The sequence below is a fragment of the Maylandia zebra genome, linkage group LG13 (assembly GCF_041146795.1).
Source record: "Maylandia zebra isolate NMK-2024a linkage group LG13, Mzebra_GT3a, whole genome shotgun sequence".
NCBI lineage: Eukaryota > Metazoa > Chordata > Actinopteri > Cichliformes > Cichlidae > Maylandia > Maylandia zebra.
This window is the reverse complement of record NC_135179.1, coordinates 5681884-5705595: the sequence shown is the minus strand read 5'-3', so window position 1 is coordinate 5705595 and position 23712 is coordinate 5681884. Positions and strand designations below refer to the sequence as shown.

At 39.9% G+C, this 23712-nt stretch overlaps 1 protein-coding gene across 2 annotated transcripts in view; it reads left to right on the top strand.

Annotated features, from left to right (window-relative positions):
- atrnl1a (attractin-like 1a) overlaps nucleotides 1-23712 on the top strand; it is a 325816-nt gene that overhangs the window by 264536 nt on the left and 37568 nt on the right. For both annotated transcript variants that reach the window (XM_004553538.6, XM_004553537.6), the window contains one exon: nucleotides 2371-2466. In XM_004553538.6, coding sequence (XP_004553595.2) covers nucleotides 2371-2466 — 96 coding nt within the window. The remainder of the gene's footprint in view (nucleotides 1-2370; nucleotides 2467-23712) is intronic.

Here is a 23712-nt window from a genome sequence, read left to right as displayed (position 1 = left end):
AGTGACCTTCACATTCAAAATTGTGCCAATGAATCTGAGTGTTACTTATGAATAGTTTTTCAAGGGGGCTAATATGCAATCTGAAAGGCCTGGGATGGTTTGGTGCTGATCACAGGTCTGTCACACTACATTTTTAAAATAAATCCTTTTTTTAAAAAACGTAATCAGGGTGATTAACAAATGTCTCTGTGTCTAACAGATGCACCTCTGGACCCTATTTTCAGTAGTTTTGGGCCTATTTCTTTCCCCCTGCCACCTATCCTGCCTTTACAGCAGTATAACAAATCCTGACGCACTCATAAAGGTTTAAAAACGCTTAAAGGGGATCTCTTACCTCATCCACAGCTTCCAGTACACAGACACCCTTCCTCTCACACACACCTACTCAGCTAGTCTTTTACAAATCTAAACTGACATCTGCAGGAGGCTAACAGCGATGCTAGCAAGCACTCGCTGTCATGTGAGCAGCATTCCCACAGTGGTGACAGCTAACAAGGAAAGACATCACATTAGCCGGCATGGCAGCGTGCTAGCAGAGCGCTTGCCGCCGCCGGAGCACCTGACTGTGCTGATGTAGCTACAGGTGTACTATTCAGTCATGCTTAAAGAGTCTGACACCGGCAATCGAGCAGCCGGCGGCGCGCTAGCACAACACCTGACAGCCAGTTAATGTCAGTGTGCAGCCTTTTCTCATCAACAGGAGAGGACACAGCAGCAGGAGAGCTGCTTCAGTTTAGAGAAGTGTAGCAGAGTGTAGAAGCCATTGATATTTAGGATGGGTTTACACTTTTTTCTCTTTCCTTTGCTTTTCTCCTTTTCCTGTCCTGACCTTACCTTGTGTTGTTAATTTGTTTTTATTTTTCTCTTTCTTAATCTAGTACTGTGCTTTTGGCTTCTTTTATTGGTTTTGCTCCTTTCATTTCATTTTTTCTTTATCGCCATCCATCCATTTTCTTTTGCTTGTCCAATTCAAGGTCACAAGGCGGGCGGGGGCTGGAGATATGCCTCGTTATCTGTTTCTTTTTCTTTCAATTTCAAATATTCTCTAACATCCTTGCAGTGCTTCTGTTCCTAATGTCTTTCTTTTCTTTTTCTTTTGGGCTTGTTTCCGATATTTGTGTACTTGGATGACTTAAAGCAGAGAATGTTAGGAAGTATAAGGAAAAGTCTGTTTTAAACCACTTCATCGCATCCTGATGTGGTGAAGTGGGTTTTTTTTCTTTTTTTTTACTTCGACCTACTGTGAGTGTTTTTGCATGCTAAGTCAAACTCCTCCAATGTTCAGGTTATTCACATTAGAGACCAAAAACTTGATCGACTCCCTCTGTCTTCCCAACATTGTTTAACATGTCACAGCCTGCATCAGGCAGAATTTCTGCCAAAACGACCAGAAACATACTGATTATTGCCTGGCATGTAATTGGCTAGAAATGAGTTCTTCTGTGTGTAAAACAGGTGGCTAACCCCAAGCTAAATGTAGAAACAAAACCCCATTAACATGTCCGTATTGATTTGGAAAGAGCTGGGAAACCGAGCTAATGATGGAGAGGGGAGATGAAGATGCAGTGAGCATGTTGTTATTTTTCAGGTGTAGATGGACTCCTTAGCTTTATTGATGATGGTGCGTGTCTCTGTTTTACTTTGTGTGGGAGGATTCTTCTCTTTCTTTCTTCTTCATTCTTCATTTAAATGCTGTGCTGTATCTTTGTTTGTGTTTTCGGTCAGCGTTTGGACCTCATGCTGATGAAGGCCTCGCTGTCTGCCTTTGTTCATCTGACATTTCCTCATTAATGAAGTTTGCCTGCCCTCCTCCTCCTCCCCTCTGACTCCCACCATTCCCCCACCAGCTGCTTTTCCCCACTCATCGTTGCCTTCCTCCTGTGTGTCTAGCAAGCATCTACTTTGATCTCTGCCCCCCTCCATTCCTCCTAAACCTATATTTTCATAATCCTCCTTTCTTTTTTATCATTTTTCTTCATCTACCTGCTTCTTTCTTACTGCTTCGTTACTTCTGGCCTTCTTTCCAGTGATATCCTTTTTGTCAGTATTACTCCTTAGCCCTGTTACTTCTCTTTCTTACCACCTTAACATGTTTGCTTTTGTCAAACAACCCTGATCGGTTTTGGGGAGTTTTTTTTTGGCAATGGAGAAATTGTGAAGCACTTTAATCTCATTTAGTTTGCACTGTTAGGATGCCCTTGAGCAAAGCACTTAACCTTCAGCTGTTCCCTGTAGAGTTTCTCAAGGATAAATCCAGTAAAAGAATAACAACCTGTGTTTGAGTTCTGACACAGTAATCTGTCAGAAATAAATCCATGAAAATAAATAAATTAAAACTATTTTCTTTTTTTCCCCCATCTCACTCTACAGCAGCTGATGAGAGAGCGACAGCAGATGGCCAGTCGTCCCTTCGCCTCGGTCACTGTAGCACTGGAGGTTGGTGATGACCAAGAGGAGCTGCTACAGGTCAGAACAAAGGCACAAACACAGAAATATACAAAACCAAAGAGGACTTGAACACGTGGGTGAATTCTTAGCATTGCAATGGATAAAAGACATGTCTAACACTTGTTGTGTTTGCAAATCAGCAGACTTCATACTGTTATGACTTTGTTAGCCCTATGACCTTCTGTCATGGCTGCTGTTGTGGAAATGATATGTGTGGATGCAAAACATGATCTAGACACTGTGTCTGTGTGTTGAATTGCAATTTGGATTTTTCCTTTGAACTACTTGGAATATCAGGCTCAAGTTGTGAAGAGCTGTGATAAGAATTATCTCACATCATCAGCATCAGCAGGTTATCAAAGTAAACTGTTCACATGAGTCCATGTAGTAAGCGATCAAGTTCCTTTAACAAAAGAGTAAAACAGATATTAGTGATGGAGTCCAAAGATCTCCCATGTAGTTAGGCATGTAATCCCTGCTGGTGGCCCAATAACTGAGAACACTTGTACCAAAGCCATAACTATTGGGATAGTGCACCGAGAGCTACAAGGAAGTCTGGTGAGAGGGAGAGGCTTAAAAAGACAGTGTGACATGATTAAGGTTTTTATTTGGAATACACAGAGCCTTCCTAAAGCACAGTGCATGGCCAAGTCAATAATCGACCTTTGACAGTTCAGACAGAATGACAGTGTGGTTATACCATTGTTTCTCAAGTAGCCATTAGAAAACAATGAGCTACAGAAGGTACATGCCAGCCATAGCAGCAGTGTGTGGTGGATCTGAGCAGAGTTCAAATTATGCACAAACAACCTCCTAATCCCTCTCTTGTGCCAGGAAGCACCTGTATATACTCTGGTGTTGCACTTATAACCTCATAACTTTGTCATAAAAATGTAGAACGCCAGGTTTGTTCTGCAAAATTTGTGTAGTCACACTGACTTAACCCGCTAGGTTTGAAGACTTACCATTTTTTGTGTTGTATTTTTTTTTTTTTTTAATCAAACTCATTTTGGTTCACAGGACACAGGCAGGCCTGTGCATGAGCCGAGAACTTAAGAGAGCTGAAACGCTGAGCTCAAGTGAAAAACACCCTTTACCCCACTCTCTTTTATAATTTGCCAGACAACATAAGATTTTTTCCTGTTGAAATATCTTTCTCATTCAGTTAGATATTTTTAGAATAAGTGCATCATTTTGTTTATATTTAGTGAGTCTGACATACAGATCACAAAGGAAAGGCACAAAACCTCCTCATGCACTCACTTGTAGTATTTTTTTGTTTTTTTGCAAGTAAACAAGAAAATACATTTTCAGTCCTGTTCAGTGAGGCTGCTGTAACCACAAAATAAACAGCAGTGCATTTTATAGAAAATTTGGAGCAATTAATGACTTCGGTTAATCTTCCAAAATTCCCAATGTGACAGGATCTCCACTCATGTGTATGACACCACTGTCACTTCTGGTCCAGGAGGGTGGAATGTTTCCATATTGTTTATCAATATTAATTCATAGACTTTATAACTGTGTCACATTGGTGTGTCAAACAGGTGTGTCTCCACAAAAAAGGGGGAGAGGTCCAGTTCAGGGACTGGTTAAGATGGGAAGGCACCTGTTAGCTGCAGGCACCTACGACACCATCTCCATGTTAGTCACCAGTATGACTGAGTAAAGTTTAAAAAGATGATTCTTTTGTATTTGTCTTGTTATATTGTTTTTAACTTGGTTGTGTTTTCTGCTGAACAGTTGGACATTATTGTAGGCTATGGATATTGACCCTCTTTTGAAAACAACCTGAGGTGGTTATTAGAGAAACTGCACTTGTTTGGATCTTAATTCAATTAAATTCAATTAATTTGAATTCAAATCAATTTGAGTTTATTTATATAGCACCAAATCACACCGAAAATCACCTCAAGGTGCTTTATATTGTAAAGTAAAGACCCTACAATAATACTGAGAAAACCCCAACAATCAGATGACCCTCTATGAGCAAACACTTGGTGATGGTGGGAAGGAAAAACTTCCTTTTAACAGGAAGAAACTTCTGGCAGAACCAGGCTCAGAAGAGGCAGCCATTTGTTGCGACCCAATTGGAGGCAGGAGGAGGAGGACAGGACAAAAGACACGGTGTGGATGAGAGTCAGAGATTAATAACTAATGACTGAATGCAGAGTGGTGTATAAAAACTCCTGTGTTGGATTATATTTTCTAGCCCTTAAGGTTGGAAGAAAGAGTCAAACTTCCCTTGACTCTGAACTGAAGCCAGTGTGAATACTAATGGCTGTTTGTTTATTTTCTATTGACCAAGCAAAGAAGTGTGTTGGCATTCTGAAACAGAACTAAACAAAAGATTTAATTTTTAAAGAAGATAACTGCTCAAAGATTGATCTACAAAATACAGTATGCTGTACTAAGTGAACTGTGGGTGAGCTGCTGAGCAAATGGTGTTAAGTGGACATTTGCAGACATTCAGTGTGTGTGTGTGTGTGTGTGTGTGTGTGTGTGTGTGTGTGTGTGTGTGTGTGTGTGTGTGTGTGTGTGTGTGTGTGTGTGTGTGTGTGTGTGTGGGCCACAGCAATTGATAGAAATGACTGAAAACAAATTAAACACTCGCATGTCTTTCTGTGATGTTGCAGGCGCCCTCAGGCTTTAAGGTTTGCAAGAAAACAGGACGACATGAAATTGTCTTTAAGATGCTCTGCCAAGCAGATGTAGACAAACACAGCTCACCTTAAAAACATCCATTTTACACCTCAGGGAAGATAGGAAGCTGAGGGGGAGAGAGTGCAGCTGGTTTCAATAGCTCACTTTTCACTTAACTGTCCTGTGTGAGAACAGGCTCGCTCTGTGATTGTCCAACATGCTGGCGCCTCACCTTCATCTGCTGGCTCTGAAGGGTCCTCCAGAGGCAGTCTGGGTGGTGGAGTAGGGGCCCTGAGAGAGGCAGCTGGCCCCAGTGCTCCTATCAGCCTCTTGTACAAAGAGAGCAAAGGACATGAAAGCAGCACTCTCAGTGAAATGGTAACTGCCAAATCAGCCGTGCCCTTCTCCGGCAGGCTATTGTTCAAATACTGGTGTCACCTCTGTTTTGTGATTCCTGCCGAGTTTAAATAAACAGAGAGACAGATCGGCTGTGGAGTGGTAATTAGACTGAATGGCAAGTGGATCCAAATACCCAGAGTGAAACATTTCTGAGAAATGAATTGAATTGCATTCTGAACAATGATGTTTGCTTCCAACAGTTGTGGGAAAATATATTCAGTATTGTGCTGCATACTGTTAAAATAACCCCTTTCCTTAACAGCAGTACACTCACTAACAGCCCAAACACATTCCCTTCCGAGCTGTGACAGGTTTAGTTCAGCTTAAGCCTAAATAAGAGAAACAGAGCTTTTGAAAATATCAAAACAAGAAAGAAAAAAAAAGAAAGGTTAAACTAGTTCAGCTGGTTGGAAGCTTCATGGTTTCAGCGAATCTGAGAAGAACAAATATATCTAAGTTCAACCTCAAAAGTTGATAAAGTGTGACATTACTTAATGGGCCATAATGAAACAGCTAGTGTGGGGTTAAAAGATGTGGTTATGGCGAATGAGTGGGATTCATTTGGTTCATAGATTGGGAAACATTTTTCTACCTTGTCTCTTGTCTAGCATATTGAAAAATTGATTGGCTTGATTTTACAACAATGAGCACTGCTGGGCAGACACTTTATAAGGTCTAGCTTTTCTCCAGGAGCTGTACTGAAGACAGGGAAGGCTGCCCCCATGGGAAAATGTGGGTCACCACTAAGTCACAAGCTTTGTGGACTTTGTTGAATATCACAAAAACGACCTCAAATATAAAGAAATGCAGCTACAACAGAGACTCTGGCAGTTCCGGTAACTGGTTAAGGCCATTAGAAGGTGACAGAGTTTGTGGTTACTTCTGTTTTTTGCATTACTTCTGTTGTTCTTGAGTTTCACAAGAAACTTGTGGATTGAAAAGAAATGTGACCATCCATGGACGCATCGCTAGTGAAATCCACTTGATTAACAGACAAAACGGCAATTAAAATATCAATGCAGTCTCATTGCAGTTTGTGAAATAGTCACAATGTGTAATTATTGATTTGCATTTCTGATGTTTATCTGTTCCTGGATGGCAGGATAGCAATCTGCCCAGGCGGATTAGGACACACACGCACACACACACACACACACACCTCTGATCATCTCCCTGCCTTAAATTTTTTTAGTGCTGCATCTTGAATCAGTCTAGAGCTCAAACAACAACCAAATCAGAAACTGACTTTCACTTTCCATGCTTGGCACTGCATGGAGGGATCAGGCAATTTGGTCCATTCCAACTTTTCATTAAGCAACCAAGCATGAGTGAAAACTACTGCTGACTAAATAAAAGGTCAATAAAATGGATTTAGAGCCTCAGATTTTACAGGAGACTAAAAAAAACCCCCTGCAAATACTTGCCTGAGCACTGACATTAGAATTCCTCACAAAGGTGAGATCTAAACCTTCCTATTTTAACTTGCTGGATCTCAGTTTAGTTTCACCGAGTCTGCAACATCCTGCAATTAGAAAGGCCATCTTTGCTTTGCTGATAAACCACAACTTACCTTAGTCAGAGCATGTCGTTCTGAAACTTGTGCCAGAGTTCTTCTTTATATATGGAAACATATTGCTAAAGGTTTATGCACAACAATGTGTTGCACTTTTTCCCTGTATGCCCTAGTAAACTATCGATGTGTCATCTTTGCTTAAAAAAAGAGAAATGTGCCTAGTGTAATGTACTGTGACATTGTTTATTTGCAAGTTGTTTAACAATAGATTATCTCATTACACAAGGTGCATGGAGCAGCAAATCAGAACAAACTAATTTAAGTGACCTTGCCTTGATGTTACTCATTTCAGCAAATAAATAATCCTGATGGGAGCAATGCATTGTGGGAAGTGAACTCTTACTCCTGAGCCATCTTTGTCATCCACATCTGAAGCCACGGTGGAGCCCCGTGACAGATGCTGCAGGAGATTTGATGGCATTCAAGAGGCCAGCTAGTCAGAATAAAAGCCACATGAATAATAAAACTCTTCTATCAAAACACGACACATGTGCACAAGTGTGCATTGAAAGCTTTGTTAGATGATGTGAAGTTTAAACAAAGACTACTAGAGTCCTCGGCATGTTTGCTAAATCAAGAGAGATTCATAGACTTTAATAAATATTTATTGTAATAATTGTTTTGGGTTTTTTTGCAACATTCAACTTTTTGTAGGTTCAAAGATGCATTAAACTTTAACATCCTCTTTATTAAACAAATAGCATTACTGAAATGATATCACATTGCAGATCTATTGGAAAATGGTTCCCCTTGTGTTGTCGATGACGTCGATGCAGGAAATATATCGATTCACGTCTTCAATTTAAAATCCCGTCCACCTCCACGTATCTCCCCTTCCTGCTTAAGGTTTCCTCTCTTCGCATTGTTTGAGCTGAAGGTTACAGAAACAATAGTGAAGAGGGCTATCTGCACCTGATGTTTAATTAGTTTTAGTTTCGTTTTGGCCGCGTTGGATTTGGCTGAGCTCGGTGTGGCTCATGTGCCTGCAGAAACCTCAGGAGTTCCTTCCCTTATCGCTGCCTCTCTGCCTGGTTTCCATTTCATTCTTGAAGGTGAGAGACAATGGAGCAGAACGCTATCTTCACACTGAGGTTAATTACACAACATCTGGTTCATAGTCAGGCATGCAGCTTAGCATAATTGTGTAATTAATGAGAGAAAAAGAACATTTCCATCCTGCCCCGCTATTTTATGTTGTCCTGCTTATGCAGTGCAACAAATAGAGTCATCATCACCCCATTTCATGCCATGTTTAGACAGCGAACAAGGAGCACAGCACCTGTTGTTTCCACACTTGAGCAGTGATTTGGTGTGCAGAGGAGAGATGGGGAGGTGTGTCGATTCAATGATTAACATATAATTGCAAGGAAAGAAGGGTGATGGAGGATACATGCATGGAGGGTGACTGAGTTGTGCTTGTTTTACATTATCTGAGTTGGATCGCTTTTTTGACAATTTGCGCTTTGAACCATTATTTCTCCATTGTCATGCTGTGTGCCGTTTTAATCCAATCACCACTGTTGAGCTTTTCATTTTATATTCAATCCAAGGTAATTGGTATTTCTGCTTGTTATCTATACATACGAAGTGAGATGACTGTTTTTTGTAGAGATACTTTGTCTCAAATTCAATCAGCCATGAAGAAGAACCTGGCTGATTACTCTGAGGGGTGAAGTAGGGCTGGGTGTCGTCACTGATTTCTATAACTGATTCAATTCTGATTCACAAGGTTTTGATTCGATTCAGTTTTGACTCAGACAGTCAAAAATATTATAATTCTGATCATTTATCAGTGCTGACACTTGTGAGACTTCATCAGAGGTGCGAGCATCGAAGCAGATGCCTTTGTGTCAAAGTAACTGAGGATGAAACACAGAAAAACATGAAGGAGATTTTTCTGGCCTGGCTTTTTATAGCAGATAACCACCTTAAAAATATCCTGCAGTAGATCAAAAACAGAAGAAAACCATGATTCAACATATGAACATTACCTGATGCTGCTTGTCTCGAAGTACACAGAGAGAAAGCTGTGCAGGGAGTGCGATTTTATTGTGGTGGAAGCAAAACTGCCAAAGTAGGAGGGAATTCAAGCATAGTTTTGATCTTCTTTTGCTGCTGGTTCAGTGAATTTGACAAAACCTGCAACTTCAGAATCTGTGAGATGTCAATTTTGAGCACCCGACGGCATACCCGCGTACGTGCTGTCGTACTTTGTGTTTACATCTTTTTGCGGAATCCGTTTACCAGCTCTTTAATCGTTTGCTGTTTTAGCTGTTTGATGGTTGTTCAAATAGTTTTGTGAGCTTTAAGCTGAGATTCTGGCATTTCTGGCAAAATACATTTATATTTAAAAATCGATTCAGGATTTAATGAATCAAAACTGCATTATTCAAACTAAAATTGATTTAAATCAACCCCTAGTGTGAAGGTATGAGGACTGAGAGCTCTGACTACAGTCCTGAAAAGTGCCATAGTAGTACTAAATAAGACAGCAATTTATATATTTGTGAATTCCATTTCAGCACCAGTTTCTGAAAAGTCTGAACATTAAAAAAACAGCAACTGATTTGAATCTAGCCAATTTCCCATTCAGTGATATGTCTTTGTGGACCCTTCCAGCATGAATGCTGTTTTCAGTTTGCTCTTTTTGAGCCACAAACTGAAACTGCAGAAAAGCATCTTTTCTTTGTCGAACTGATCCAATTTTCATGTTGAGGTTCATCACTGTTGTTGAGAGCTGATCCATCAGTGTGAAGCATCCAAGCCGCAGGAGTCTTTTTTTTGGGGGGGGGAGCACACACTAACTCTAACACATTTTTTGCTCGCTGTCTCCCTTGCTTACCAGATTTGCCTCGCTGCAACTTTTCCTGTTCCCCAAAAACATATTCGTTTGAAGTCTTGTTGTTTTAACACATCAGAGGTGATGCAGTGTGATCACAATGGTTCTTACAATGAAATTTGAATCAGGTTACTTTATATACAGTAGTCAGAGTCACAGAACTCTGTGATCATACTTGATGGGTAACATCTCACTAAAATCATTTTACTGTAACCAGAAACAAATATTTAGAACAAGTGATTGTGTAACCAGTATTCAGTAGCTGAACTTTGGTGTCAAGTTTCACTGTACTGTGCTTTCCATACACCCCACTCACATCTGTACACTTCACCATTCTTTTGCATGAAAACATTGTCTGGTAACATAACTGAGGGAATCACTTGCTTTTCTCACGGGAATATAATTACATGAGCATCAGTTCTAAAAGCCATGATTAAAATAAACGTATTCATATGCACAAACATTCATCAGCTGACTGATGATTCATGCTCACTTTAACCATATGGGATCATTTTACCATATGGAGAAATACTGTATCTTCTTGCATAGTAAATGGTAAATGGCCTGTATTTGCATAGCACTTTTACTAGTCCCGCCTAAGGACCCCAAAGCGCTTTACACACCCAGTCATCCACACATCAAGGATGAACTTAAATTCTCCAGGTGGATTTTTCTTTAGACATTATTTCCATCTGTGGAAGACTTGCAATTACAGGTATTCTTGGAACAAGAGCCTTCTGTCATTAACATTTTCAAATGGCGAGGTGTCTGGGCTCGGTTAATCTCTTTTAGTGATGGAGACTGCGTATGTCACAGCTGGAAACCTTTTTGTCGTCTAAAGACTTGCAATTATACTCTTTAGACAGAAAGAAAAGTACGTTGAGCAGAACTCTGTCAGTGTCAGGGATGGGTTAATGATACAAACTCCATGTGTCACAGCTGGAAAGAAATGTGTTGGCTCGCACACGTCCATGCAAACTCGTCTGTGTTATCGTCTCTGTTCTCAGAAGATGAAAAGTCCAGTCGCAGAGAAAAACAGAAACCATATGAACTTTTTACAACTTCTTTCTCTGGAGAGCATTTTCAGCTGGAAATTTACAAATTTTCAAACTTTCCGTGGCTGCAGTGAATACTGTATGTGTAAAGTTTATTGGATTAGATTGTCTGATATGCAGTGCTGAAACAGTTCATGGTTGACAAAGATTAGAAAACTTTTCGATGGCACGCCACAGTTTCAATTGGTTTACTGCTTAAAAATGATTCAGAATTGTTCGAAAGCAATTGTTCATCTTCCCTATTTTGTAAACAAATCATTTCTATTAAAAATTAGAAATGAATGCATGAGACTCAGATGTTTTGATCAAGTAACCATTAACATTGTTAACAATGCATTGGTAGTCGCTTAAGTTAACCCAGTTTTATCTATGATGATTTATTTACCAAATCGATGTTTTTTCAGCATGTTGTGGGTTCAGAGATGCTCTTCTGCATATCTTGGTTGCGGTGAGTGGTTGTTTTAGTTCAAAGTTCTTCCAAATCGACATTTTTACCTGCTGCTTACTGGATAGGTTCTCTTTTTTGGACCATGCTCTGTAAATCCTTGAGATGGTAGCAAAGGTAAATCTCAGTAGATCAGTAGTTTCTGAAAACGTCAGACTGTCTGGCACCAACAACCATACTACATGCAGCCATGATACATTCAAAGCCACCACCCCATGGCGTACGTGGGCCCCTTTTGCAGCTAAAGATCACCTCCTCTACAGCCCAACTTTATCAGAGCTTTCCAGCGAGTCATGGAACCCAGGCAAAGTCATCAGCATAAATCGATGTTTGCACCACCTCTATAAAATACTGCCATTACATCATAAAGCTGATGAGCCCGCAGCAACTAGCATCTGCACGCCGCACGCCTCCGCCTGCAAAAAAATCAGTTCCCACCTTGCTGCTGATTAATGGCAGGCTCCTGTTTTCATAATGCTATTTAAAGGAAAGAATGAATCAATTTCATATCTTATGTTTTAATGTGGCATATTTATTCTTCAGTTGTGTGGATTTAATGTGCCTCAGAAAGGAGTGTTGGTGGGTGGAGATGGATGCATGGATGGATGGATGGAAGAACAGCGAGAGCGAAGGGGAAAGAAGCAGATAAAGAATATTTATGATGACTGGGAGTAATATATGTTTGGTAGAAAAAAAGCACAGATAATTATTGAATGCATGCAATCACATCACACACAACGACCACTACAGGGCTTATCGGATAACACAAAAGCTTTTATCCGACAGAGAAGAAGAATGAGAAAAGGTGCAAACACATATGAAACACACACTCATTTGCATTCATCTTGGACAATTGCATGTACGCTCCTTCGGTTTACTTTGGCTTTCCAGTCACCTGTGGCTCTTTCTGTGTGTCTCACGGCTGAAAAGCATGGCTTTCACACACAAACACGCAGAGCTGTTATTAACTCAATAACTCACACCTCTGTCAACACTAACGAGGCTAAAACAAACCCATTCCTCTTCATGTTCTGTTTGCACTTTACTAAAAAGGCGCTTTTTCTTTTTTTAATCAGCCAAAGCATGAACAGACAGTATTTCACTGCACCTGAACAACCTCAGCTGAGCAAATTTACTGATGGGTTTTCACCAATCTCTTTCTTGTTTTCTTTCTATAGTGTTTTTCTTTCTGTCTTTACTACCTCGCTGTCTCTCTGCGGTGTATTTAAATTTTTTCCTGAGGGAAACAAGGGGTGAACGGTCTATTTTTTTGCGTCTTTTTACCCAGCAATTTTATCATTTTGCAGTTTGCAATGAAGTAATTCAGGGTGAAGACAAAGATGCCAAGCACTCAGTCAAGGATAAACAGTGGAGGTTAAGATATGGCGCCAGAAAATTATGGTTGAACTTGTTGACCCAGCTCAGATAAAATACCACAATAACCAGCTCCTCCTGAAAAACATGCTGTGCTCAGTCAGACTTGGATTTATTGTTTCTAGTAGGACGAAATTAAAAATGTAATCAGTTTTTTTTCTAAATTAATCATTAATGTCTCCATTTCTTTAAAGGTAAGAAATGCTTGAGTCAACCCATATTTTAAAATCTAAAAATTGAGAATCAGATCTGTATTATATATCTTCATATAGATAAATATACAAACACAGTCCCATTAACATACTTTCCTTTTCACCCAGATAAAGTTATGTCTTAGGCATTGTACGTAAAAGGCCAAATAGATTAGTCTAATGATTAAAATGTTACTGAAGACTAATAAAACATGTATTATTTATTATTATTACAGACAGTACCACTAATGCTAAGTTTAAATTGTCCAACAGATTATAAAGGTTGCATTAGATGTATATTTCTAAAAACATCTCAAAATACATTAAAAAACTATTTCCTGCTACTAAGGCCTGTCTTTAAATACTGTACACATTTATAATAATGATGTATCTAATAGTAATGTGGCTCTTACAGACAAAGTTCATATATTTCTGCAGAGCTAAGAACTTGTTATATTTCTGCTTCATTGTCCTTCCTCCTCTGTACTTGAGGATTTACCTTGAAACAGTAGGTGGGAACCAGTATCTTGCGGAGAAGAGACACAAAGGGCAACAAAAATATGGCCGTTAACCTTTTATGACTGAGCCTCCATCCTAAATTTTGGACTTTTTGTAGAGTCTAGTTTTAGCTTTCGTCCCTGGTTGTTTTTAACAACTTTTATCAGTCGAAGCCAGATTTTTTGCTTTAGCTTTAAAGAACAGCTTGCTCTTTTTACCAATGGTACACTATATGTACCCTCTACATATTTGAGGAAGCATAAATGGGTGTTTCATTTGATCTTTGACCAAACTTTACATTTCTGTTTTATTTTCAGCCTATATTCTCTTCAGCTCTCACTACTTGCAGCAGTGTTGCTATCACGGTGTTTCAGATGTTCTGAACTCTTTACTGCCTCTTCACAGGTCATTTTATGGCTGCCATTGCAAACGTAGCGTACCTGCTTTCTGACCATCTCTCCTTGGGTGAAATTTTGAAAGTTGCATAGATTAAATTTTTATTCTTTAGCATAACCCCAGTGAGTTCTGATTTGACATATAGGAAACAAAACCACTGCTGCTATTTTAACAATTAGGTTTGTTTGGGTTTTACTTTGCAAAATTGTTTTTTTTGACAGTTTCAACAAGATGATCCAGATGAAATATATTTATTTAGACATGTTCTCATGATGAAAAGTACTTTTCTTTTGCAGTTGATAATGATGCCTACCTTTCTTTCTTCTGCACTGTATCAATCGCATAATGTCAGTGTTTATGTGCAAGCAGGTGCTGAGGTGCTTGTCACATTTCTCAAGCCTTTTTATCTGTTATGTTGTTGTTGTTCGTGTGTAGGCTATCACCACCAGCCTGTATATAAAAGATTAATGTAGCCCCCGTGATGTCACCTGTTAGCTTGTGAACTGTCTTCAGCATTCTCACTGTCTTAGTTATCTTGAACCTGTACATGACTATATTTGGACCAGAGGGTAGATTCAGTAAGTTAACAGCCAGCATTAGATCTGGCCAGCTAGCCTGGTTAATAGGATCCATATACAATTCAGTGTGATATTGAATGAAAAGCTCATTTTGACTAAATACAGGTTTCTAAGACTGTGTACCTTCTAACAGCACACTTAACCCCTTAGAGACGTGCTGGTAAACATGTGCCACAGGGCAAATGCTAACCTTCATGGTGCACACTCCGGTTTGGCTGACTAGATGACTTTTCAATATATGGACATTGCAGGAAGCCATATAATCACTTATTTTTAATGGAAACCAATGCCGTTCTCAGTGTAGTGATGGAATGCCATCATTTCACATACAGAAGTTAAGTGGAATGTGTGGAAAGTTGGCTTTTTTGTACTGCCAAATCCAAATGTTTCTGCCTTTTCACTGTTGTCATTACAAACTGGTGACATATTGATATTGCCCTTTTTTTTCTAGAGACTTTAACTGTTAAGAACATTTTCTAGATTGTATTCTTATTCCTTAACTGTTAAAAACAGGGAGGCAATAGGAAAGAGATCCATGGACCTAAATTTCTACACAGGCCATTTATAAGTATTAAAGTATTAAAACCTTGCCTGGCCCATTGGACATTTGTAGTAATAATAGTAGCATCTGAGCTGTGCTACAGCAGTGTTTATGGGTAAAGTGACCTGATGAAAGGAGCTGGACATGTTGTTGCCCTGTGTCTCAGGTGGTACAGCTGTTTAGTGCCCACTAGCTTGCTGCTTCTATGGTGCAAAGAATCACTCCGTGGCAAAAACATGACTGTGCTTAAATTAAAACGAGTTTGACACCCTTGCATTGGAGTCTTTCTAGAAGTATGTCTCGCCTCTCACTTTAATTTCAATGGTCCTCAGAACATAAAAAGTGTCATATGACATGACTCTTATATTACTGAACACTCAATGAGAGGATATAACATCCATTTATCACTCAAAGAGCCTTAATTACTTGCTTACTACTTAGTGAGATTAGGAAAATTCACCTTCAGAAGACAAAGTTTTGGTATTTTGGTGAAACTATAGGGTTTTTTTGGGGGGGGGGGTTGAAGCCCCAGAGGTTGGCTAATGGGCTGGCAATGACAGGCTCAATACACAACATCTCAAATTGTGTAATGATGTTTCAGTATCTCTCAAATTTTGCGCTCATTTCTTCACAGCAAAACCCATTTCTCTCTTTGTGTATCTTTCTTCATGTTGCGTCTTTCCTCTCCCATCTTGTTAATCCATTTTTGAGCTCCTTCCTCTTTCTCCCCCATCTGTCCAGTCCATCACGTTATTTAGTGTCAGTTTCAGGTTCAGCTGACCAAGCAGCAGCGCCTATTATGTCCAGAACACTCAGCCGGTGCATATACTGCGTTTGTGGGTGATGTTTTAGTGTGTGTGTGTGTGTGTGTGTGGATGTGGGTGTCTGTCCCTGCTTGCAACAGTTCTCATTTCTCAGTTCTGAGAAAAGGGTTGGGGTGTGTGTGTGTGTGTGTGTGTGTGTGTGTGTGTGTGTGTGTGTGTGTGTAGATTCACAAGGTTAGAGGTAAAAGCTTTGTGTTTACTTGATAAACCATAAACTACTGTACATCAAAAGAAAAATAACAATAGCACTTTTGTTACTGATGTGACACCAACTTGCCTCAGAAGGAGACACAAATAAATTTGAGGATTGATGGAAGTATGTTGATGTGTTAACATGAATAATACCTTTCCCTAATATTTAAAAATCAGCTTATGCATGGCTTGTTCTGGTGTCGAGACAGGGACTCAAAGCAGGCCTCAATGATAAATGGATAAGAAGCTGATTAAATCAGATATATTAAGAAAGGAGATTGGGTGGTGGTGGGTTGTAAAGCGGCTTGTAGATTGTGCCATACATGAGGTAGCCAAAAAGGAGGAGGGTATCAGCTGATATGGACTGGCACTGACATATGCTGGGATGGAGGTTTGACTCTGGCCTGTCCTAATTAATGTTAAGCTTGATTTTGGGCATCTTTGTTTTACAAGGTTGTATATGTGCATTAGGGAAACAGACTCCTGATGTGTCAGGTTGTAGCAGAGGCCAAACTTGTCCTATTTACATAGTGTCATATCTTCTTAACACTTACCTTATCTGTCTGTGGTCCATTGCGGCTTACTTTATACATTAATAATATAATGTAATTACTTTTAATGTACTTCAGTGTCAGTGTCAGGCCCTGACTCTCCTTTGTGCTGCTTTTTTTTTTTTTTTTTTTTTTTTTTTTTTTACCTTCCATATACTTAATGATGAACCGGTTAAACGCTATTCTCTACTTTTAGCTGTGAATCTGAATATCTTGGAGTTACAAATATTTGCTATTTTGTCTTGCATGCTTGAAAGCACAGTTTCATTATGATTATTAAACATCTGTCCCAAAGTCGACCAAGGTTTTTCTCATTATTGTTAGTATTGTGTTATTTCATATGTGACATTCATGCACTGTAGCATCAGCAAGCCTTAAGGCTCTTTAGATAGTCATACTTTTAGATTGTAGCACCACTGCCACACCAATAAACCAGGGTTGTGTACCACAAAATTGAGAGAGGGAGGAAATGGTTAAGAATATGCTTCAATCAAACTAGGCCGCTTGAGGTCTTGGTGTTGTCCGGCCGATTCTGAATTATCCAATTAGCTATGATGAATTTGACAAACAGGAATATAACGCATGCTTTCAAACAGCCTGTTCTCAAAGATGTCCATAGTACCGAAAACCGATGGAAGCAGGCGTGTAAGGAACGAGTAATGGCTTCAGAGAGAAGGTGAAAATATTCACACATCCTAGACATTCACTATGCCAGCTATGGCTGCCAGCTGTTAGATGTTTGTTTGTAAAAGTAACAAAATTTGTTGCACTACCACAAAAAATCAGATTTGTTAAATGCTTTTTTTAAACTTAACAACAGCCACTGATGGAAGCAAAACCACGTCTTTTTAAATCTGATAAAATATCTGTGCGCACAGAGACTGTCAGAGGTGTGCTACAATGCAGTATTGTACTCATTCACTTTAGGCCATTTCTTCAACATACAGCCTTTGCTTCCCTGCCCTCTTAATGATGAGTGTTTCTTTGTTCTCCTCTTGCCTCCTTAATCGATAGCTCTTCCTCTCCACCTCTACAGTCCATCAATACTGAATTTGGAGGGGAAAAAAACATTTTCAGGAATGATGATAGCCATCTGAGGATTTTTATGTGGTTCGTGTCCACATGCGTACATATATACAGTACAATACATGTCTTTGTATATGTGTGTACAATCATGCGTGTACGTATTCCCCTATGGATGCAACCTCACATCCTTGGCAGCAAAACACATTAATCTTTCCAACACTAATAGTGAAAAAAGAAGTGGAAAGGACAGAGGATGTGTGGGTGTGTGTGGAGAGAGGGTGAATGAGAGATATACTCCACCTTCCAAATTAAGAAGAGCCAAAAAAAAAGTTTGGCTTTCATGAGGCATTAGAGAGATGATTAATTTGTCGTCTCAGAGAAAGAGGGATGGAGGGATGGAACGAGACGAGGGAGCGGGAAAGAGACAGTGAGGGAGAGGTTGTGAAGTGGCCCTTCTGTCCTCCCTTGCGGTAATAGGATTGTTCGTTTACTGACGTGCTGATTAAAATGGAAATTCAACACAAGTCCAGACTCCCTCTGTCTCACACACACAAACACACACATTCATACAGTGTGCTTTGTATGCAGGTGTGTGGAGACAAGGATGTGACCTGGTGTCCCGCTCTCAGGAATGCAAGAGGAAATGACAGGAACAAAAATGAAAAAATAAATAAGTAAAAAGGAATGATGGAAAGTGAGAAAACATAAAAGACAGATAACGGAGTAAACATAAAGCAGGAGGGGGAAACAAAACTTAGGAAAGGCACAAGGATAAGTATCAAAGTTACAGGAGTTAATTTAATCATAAATTATTCATATTCAGGAGTAAAACTCCAAGCCGAGGAAATATCAGCTTTTAATTATATAGTAAATATACATGATGGCTGCTTCCTGTGACCGCTGTGGTTTTGTTCTGTTTGCTGTATGACCATTTGTGAACTTTAAACATGTGTGTTTGCAGACTGCAGTTTGGTACACCAGCATTTAAGGATGAGAAATTACATGCCAGCATTGTATTAATGCAGGGTCTTTACTTTATGTACCTAATATAAAGCATCTTGAGGCAACTGTTGTTGTGATTTGGCGCTATATAAATAAAAATGAATTCAATTATTAAGACATTTCCAAATTTGCTCAGTGTTGTAAATGTTGTAAATGAATTGCCATGCTTTGGTTATGCCAAAATACACAAGAAGTAAACTGTACAGTAAGCAAAGCAAGTGCTTGCTTATGGAAAAACTCTATGGTTTCTGTTCATTACAGAGATTATGACTGATAAAAATATACTCTTTGCATAGTTGTCACGCAAACAAATGTTAATTTTAGACATAGATATCCCAAGTACATACAAAATGCACTTTTTAAATGGTGATTTCATTTTTTAAGGGAAAAAAGCTATCAAAACCTACCTACGTTGTCTGGAAAAAAATGTGTCCTCTAAACATAATAACTGGTGTCCCACTCTTCTTACTCCGGAGTCTGAATAGGCCACTCCAAAGGCTTCATTTTGCTTTTTGTTTTTAAAGCCATTAAGAGCTGGACTCACTGGTGCATTTCTGATCACTATTCAGCTGCATAACCCGAGTGTGCTTGAGGTTCAGGACACAAAATGATGGCCAGATATTGTCCTTCGGATTTTCTGGTACAGAGCAGAATTCATGGTTCCATCAAATACACCAAGTTGTCCAGGTCCTGAAGAAGCAAAGCAGCCCCAGGCCATCACACTACTACCACCATGTTTAGCTCCTTTTCCATTAGTACCAGCTTGGATTGACTCGGCTTGGTTCACCATGGTTTTCAGGGTTTTCCATTTTAGTACCTGCTCACCTGGGGTTCCAAACAATCTGAGCAGGTACTAAAATGTGAAGCTGTCAGACTGCATGCCACCAGTTGGTTATTCAGTAGCATCACCCTCAGTCATAAGAGCGTCTCATTCATGAAAAATACAACCACCATTTTTGAAACCCGGCAATGAGGGAAATAGCTACAGAAAACAACGCCATGATCCCCGGGTCTGCCGAAAAGCCACAGACTGAGCAGGAGGTATATTCTTACCTCAGCATTTGTGTTGCATATTAATTACGTCCCAGATGCTCGGACACGTTGCAATGACAATGCACACTAGTACGGACTGGTTGATGATCCGTAGCAAGTCGATCCCAGTAGGTACTAATGGAAAGGTACAAATGGACTGTTTTTTCATGCAATGTTCTTAGTTTTGCTCCAGATACTTTATTCCAACTTTATTCCAAAGTTGGCAGATTATCAGGATGTATATTTGGCAAATGTACTTGTTGGTCAGCATTGGAACTTGGAACTCTCCCATTGATGCCATTCTTGACCACTTTCCTACTGTTGAACCATGAAAACTGACCTTAACTGAGCCAAGCAAGGCCTGTGGTTCCACGTGCTGTTGTAGGTTGTTTGGTAACCTCCTGGGTGAGTCATCAGTGGGCTCTTGGAGTAATACCTAGGAAGGTTCACCACCGTTCCAAGTTTTCTCACAGTGGTTTGGTGGATTCCAAAGCCTTGGAAATGGCTTTGTAACCTTTTCCAGAATGATAGATGTCAGTACTTTCTCACCTGCTCTTTTTTCAGATTGTGACATGTTGCTTTTTGATATTTTTTAAGCCTCCTTCACTTTGTCAGACATTTTCTGTAAAGTAATGTCTTGATTCAACAGGTCTCACAGTGGTCAGGTCTGGGTGTGGATATTAAAATTAAACTTACCTTTAAGAAATGATGGTTGATAACAGCACCCTGTATTTATTGCAGGGGTGGGGAACTCCAGGCCTCAAGGGCTGATGTCCTGCTGGTTTAAAATATTGCCCTGGGTCAGCACACCTCAATCAAATGATTGGTTCATTACCAGACCTCTGGATAACTTCAAGACATATTGAGGAGGATTTAGCCATTTAAATCAGCTGTGTTGGACACATCTAAAACCTGCAGGACACCAGCCCTTAAGTCCTGGATTGAAGACCCCTGATTTACTGTATTGTATTTATTTATGTTTTTCTAGGACAGAGAGAGCGGTTATAGCAAGAAACTGTTCAGCACTTAAAATGCCAAGTAAATAACCATAAATGGTGCGAATGTAACCTGGCAATGAGGGGAAAAGGACACCAAGGTTAGTTAAGCATGGAAATTATATGCACATATTTAGTGTTTATGATGATTTTTAAATTATAACTGTAATATTTGAAGATGTTGCCGTTCTTGTGGAGGCTTCCTTTTGTCTGAGTTAATGAGGAACTCCCATACTGGACTTTTATTTGGTTGATGTAAAACTTGACTATACTGACTTCAGACTTGATATTCAAATTTAATTAGAATTGGAATTTCCTTAATTATGTTTTACTAATTCTAGAAAGCGGTCATTCCACCCTCTTTGCAACTCAGTAGAGCACAACAAAGAATATAAGAAGAGGAGGGAAGAAATGCAAACCAACATGCAGAAGGAATGTGAAAAAGGAATGAGAAAAGATAAAAAGCAGCCGTTAACAGCGAGGCAGAGGGTGTTGTGTGATGTGCAAGGCATAAGCTATAGACACATTAACACTTATAGATGAGAATTGTAAATAATTTGCAGTAATGGTGCATTCAGGCAGCTGTTGCAAAAGGCTGATTCAACATGACACTCGATTTCAGTCCCACTCTGGGAGCCTTCAAACACCACTAAGCGATTTGCTTGACAAGCAGCCGACTTCGTTCCCACCAGCACAGAGAGCAACAGCGAGCCACCAACTCCCAGCGGTGCAGCTTAAAGCCAGGGTGCATGTGTGTTTAAAGGAGTATCATTCCTCATTTCTGCTCCTGATTTCAGCCCTGTCATCCTCTCTCTCCCTCATCTCTGTCCCATCATCTTTCCTCCTCCAGCTCTCTACCCTCCTGTTTTGTTCTTCTCCCACTCTCATCTCTTTTCACATTTCATCTCGTGTTCTTCTGCTGTTTAAGCTTCTTTTCTCGCCTTTCTCTTTGCCTCCCTTCACTTCCTACACTCTTTCATCTCTTCTTCTTCTTTGCTGTCATCTGTCTTTAACTCTTCAGTCCCTCTCCTCCACTTTTATCCTGTTCTTTGCCCTTTTCCTGTATTTTAAGGTCTGTTTTTTGCTTTCCCTCATGCCATCCATCTGTCCTTTGTCTCCTTGTGAATGTATGTTTCTAATCTCTTCATTTCTCTGTTTGTTTTTTCATCTTCTTTTTTCCCCTTGCTCTTCCTCTCTCCCTTTGAGTCTTCTTTTCTCATTTACTTTCGTACATCCTTATAGTGATTTTCATTTGAAGTTGAAAGTCTGCGTTTCCAGTTGGAATTTTCAGCTGGAATGCCCCCTCAAGTTGAGCTTTTAACTTGGAAAGTCAGAGCGGCCCAACCAACCCCAACTTAAAGATTCAGCGGCAGTGTACATAAACATTTAGTGAAGCTGTAAAACTTGTGTCATATTTGTGACTCACTAAATAAACCACACACAGAGCACTGACCAGGCTTTGCAGCAGTGTCTTTAAGTTAAAACTGCATTGCTAGTGATGCATTAACGGATTTGCCTTTGCTAATGAGCAAAGCAAATCCTGCTTTTCCTTCTGTTTTCTAACTGTAATAATGGAGCACACTCAAATTGGGATTGACATCACTTCCAGCTCTTAAAACTGATTTCTGAGGATTTCTGAGGCACTTTGCCTCCTTTCCTTGTTTCTTTTTCTCATCACCTCTACTTCTCAGCATCCCCTCCTCCTCCTCTCTTCTCCTCATGAAAGCCACTCTGTCTATCAGTGTGTTCATACATTTTAAAAGGAGAGCTGTTACAATAATGCTGGAGGCAAGCCTGCAGGAAGCTGTCAGAGATACAACAGAACGTCCGCACTGCTACTCCTTTCTGTTTACTTGTTTACCAGTTGTGACAACAAACAGTTTAAGAGAGAGAAAGCGCAGCTTTTATAGAGAGAAAAGAAGAAAAGGGAGAGGGAGAAGAGAAGCGACGAGGCAATCTGTATCTCCTGTTGGATCTCTCTGATTATAGGGATAAAGATACCACTTTGTGCTGGAAAATCTCTGCTCCCTCTCAGAGCCAGAAGGGATTTTTTCCCCCCTTTTTTTCATAGAAATACCTCAAACATGTTGCATGCCTGCTGTCTCTGTCGTCCTCTCCTTGGGCTACCGGCTGAATCCAAATGTAAATGGCAAGCTGCGCTTTTGTTTTTTTTTCTTGTTTATTCATTAAAAGCAAACTGCTCCTTGTTAAATGCCACAAGGAAGGAATAAAGGTTAGAGACATTTGCTTTTGCTCTATTTGTGGGTTGACAAGTTTTGAGATTTAAATCCTGATGTCATTTGATCATGTTGTTGTGAACTCCAGAGTAAATTATTGCAGGTATATATTAAAAATTACTACATATTAATCTGTTTGAAGTGATGAACAGCTTATCATGTGAAACGATACCTGCACTTTCATCCAGTAATGGCCTAGAGTAGAAAAATAGTAGACTTTTTTCCCCCACCAGTTACTGATTTGATTCCCTGGTGCAGCTGAGTGTGTCTGGACAATAAAGCTGAACGACATTCATACTTCTCTGGAAACTCCTCTTATACAGGATCACAAGTAGGGGTGGGTTTTTATAATCGATTTATCCATTAAAATCGATTCTGGCTTGGATAACATAAAATCGATTCATTAAAATCCTGAATCGATCTTTTAATATCAATTTATTTTGCCCAAGATGCCAGAATCTCAGGTGAAACGTCACAAAATTTCAACAACCACCAAACAGCTAAGACAGTAAATGAGAGCAGGAAAACGGCTTCTGCACAAAGACTTAAACACACAGCGCGGACCCACGGATCAGAATCAGTTAGATGTCGCCTTTCTCACGGTCCGGGATGAAAGCCGACAGCTCGCTGATTCTGATGTTTCGGCGGGTCCGCGCCCTTTATGCGCTGATTCTAAAGCTGTTAGTTTGATGTCTCTCCAAACAATATTGACCGAACCAGCAGCAAAAGAAGATCCAAACTACGCTTCACATAAACATCGTCATGAATTCACTCTGACTTTTACTGTTTTGCTTCCACCACGATGCACAGCTCTCTCTCTCTCTCTCCCTCTCTGTTTTCTGCATTATTCCCTTGCTTGTTACCCATAAGTCT